At 36.4% G+C, this 2,737-nt stretch overlaps 1 protein-coding gene across 1 annotated transcript; it reads left to right on the plus strand.

The window, feature by feature from the left end:
- Nucleotides 1-411: 411 nt before the first annotated feature.
- On the plus strand, nucleotides 412-1,325 carry LOAG_14349 (hypothetical protein; the record flags this gene model as incomplete). The annotated part of the gene is made up of 3 exons (XM_003149847.1): nucleotides 412-551; nucleotides 806-905; nucleotides 1,278-1,325. Coding segments are annotated over 3 exons (288 nt in total), but the record flags the coding sequence as incomplete, so codon positions are not given.
- Nucleotides 1,326-2,737: the final 1,412 nt, after the last annotated feature.

The raw sequence follows: 2,737 nt of genomic DNA on the forward strand, positions 1-2,737 counted from the left end.
TGGAGCTTATTAGTTGTTTATTCCTGGAGAGAAGCATTTTGGGATTCCATTAATTGCGAAGGCACTTTCCCTATGGGACACTCGAAGAAGTGGTTTCGGAGATCAAATAAATGGTGAGATAAAACTATGCGATCGAATTCGTTCTGCATATGAAACTGCACTAAAATGAAATATAATTTCATAACTTTTATTTAAGGAAGCGTTCTAAAATGAAACAGTGCAGTTTAATAATCACTGCTACTTTCATATCAGCCTGAGACGTTATAAAAACTGCAATTATTATATGAGGAGTGAATTAAGCAATTCTTGGAGAAATCAAATCGAAAGTTTCGATTTGCTTCCTCAATTGAATTTTCAAGTTTAATTTTATATGTCGAGGTACGGGTTTAATTACCTCTTTGACATATTCAGGAATTTTATGAAGAAGTAAACGACGATGAATTTGAAATAGTATTTGTCTCACTGGATCATTCGGAGGAGGATTTGAATAACTATCTAAAAGAATCACATGGCGACTGGTATCACGTTCCGTTCGGTTCCAGTGAAATCGAGTTTGTTTTTTGTTTTAAAACTAGCTATTCCACAATGTATTAGATAGGAAGAGGTTCCCGTCTATGCTTGGTGATAAGAGACTGGATAAAAAATTGTCAATTTTTGGAAAGTGAGAAGCTGTAGTCCATGTCACGCCTTTATCTACCTTCGGAGCTTTATTTGTTAGTTTGGCATACCCACTTCATGTAACTTGGTTCTAAGATTCACAGAAAGCAAACCTTTCTTTCTCTTATTATCATTTCTTTATTTTGAGGAAATTGAAAAATAAGTACGAAGTTGCTGGAATTCCTATGCTTATTGTGATTAAATCCGATGGTAACGTTATTACCAAGAATGGCCGAGCAGATGTTTCGGTAAGCATTTTGTCTAACGTTAGGTCTGGATTTTGACTTGTTTCTTTCTCGTTTGTGGAAAGTTTCATTGAAGATTTCTTTTTAAATGTTAAGAAATACCATAAACATTAACTTAGCATACAGAGCTTAACGTTAAACATAGTAACACTATTTGAGTTTGCTGAACCACTTCTGTACATTACAATTCAGGACACTATCCTCTCAGAAAAGCCAACTTCATTCTTACGAAGGGTGGAAGTTATCTACAATCATCATAAATTTAGATGTCGTCAAGGGAGAGAGAGTGGAAATATCAAATGACATTATGTTTACTTCTGACTCTTCAAACCATTGTATTTTTTGTAGAAAAAATTTCTTCCTGCAATACTTCAGGGCAAAGCACCACCACAAACACTTTCGAGCTGGTTAGCAGCTGCATAATACAGGCTGAACGAAATGATAATCTATTGGTATACCTGCTATCAATTTCCATTTTGAATGTTTGGAAAGATTTTTCTCTCAATTTTATTAAATCGTTTATGTTAATGAAATGAAATTTTTGGACTCTATGTTTTCCATTGTAATACTTCGCTGTGCTACTAAGTGTTTTTTACTTTCCTGATTTGATTTATTGCAGCAAAAGATAGCAGTCCGATTTCATCTTAGTACTACTTATTTAGTTTTTGAAGCTGAAAGTAATTACCAGGAAAGATATAATTCCTTATTGTCGGTCAAAATGGTAATATTTATTTCTAAGAAACGTGGAAGAATAAAGATTATTGTTTCCCAAAGTGTCCTGAATTTGACCGTGCAAAGAGAATTCTAACGTACGTTTCTGTATGTAGAAATCCGCAGAAACGTTGTGTACTTACTGGCAGTCAGAATAGACACACAGCCCCAAGTTGACAGTAATAAAGATTCAAAAAAGGTTGAATGCGAGGGAGGATTTTAAAACATGTAGAAAATCGTAAAATAGCATTATGGCACCTCGTCGTGGAAGTACAGTACGTGAAGGATTTCGCAATAACAAAAGGTAATTGATAAAAGATGAAACGAACATTAATGAAATGAAAAGTGCTGAAGTGGGATGCGTGTTGAGTGGCGAAATGAAACATGAATGATTGCGGGGGCGCGTCATAAGCGTTGGATTATATGTAAATGTTGGTACCACTATCATAGCTTCTCTTACTCAACTTCCGGCAACGAGGGAGGAATTGTGCTAGCATAGCCAGTATTGGAATGATATTGGACTAAGACAAGGGATGATTTGAGCTTCGATCATGGGGCTGATTGTGGAGCACGTGGAGAATAGTACCCACATGAGCAACTAAGGAATAATTGTGGATGCTAGTTGTGGATTCTGGGTGATAAGCAAATAAAAAGTAGCAGTAACATTCCTATCATCCTTTTATCGTGAATGAATGTGAAAAAGCTCTCTGATGAAAGGAAATATAAAAATTCATAAGTGAATGTGTTGTGATATAGTAATTGGTAGGTTACGGTGCTGTAAATCAACTCGTATTATGAATCAACTTTATGTGCAATGTCGGCATGTAACAAAGAACCTTAAGTCATCTTGGGGTCAGGTGGTTCTAACCTCTTGGAACTCTGCTCATTGGTTAACGCAGTTCTTCAATCAGATTGTCGCGAAGAAAACACCTGCTGATTGGTATGAAAGCACGACTATTCCAGTTTGGAAGAGGAAAGGCAGCCCCTCCGGCTATGAAAACTACCAGCCGATTCGCTTGCTCTCTCACACACTGAAGATTTTTGAACGAATTATTGATAGGCGATAAGCGCATTCGCAATATCGTTCAGCTCTTCAACAACCAGTGCAACCAATTATCGCTTTC

Source organism: Loa loa (genome assembly GCF_000183805.2).
Source record: "Loa loa unplaced genomic scaffold supercont3.80, whole genome shotgun sequence".
NCBI classification, from domain to species: Eukaryota; Metazoa; Nematoda; class Chromadorea; order Rhabditida; family Onchocercidae; genus Loa; species Loa loa.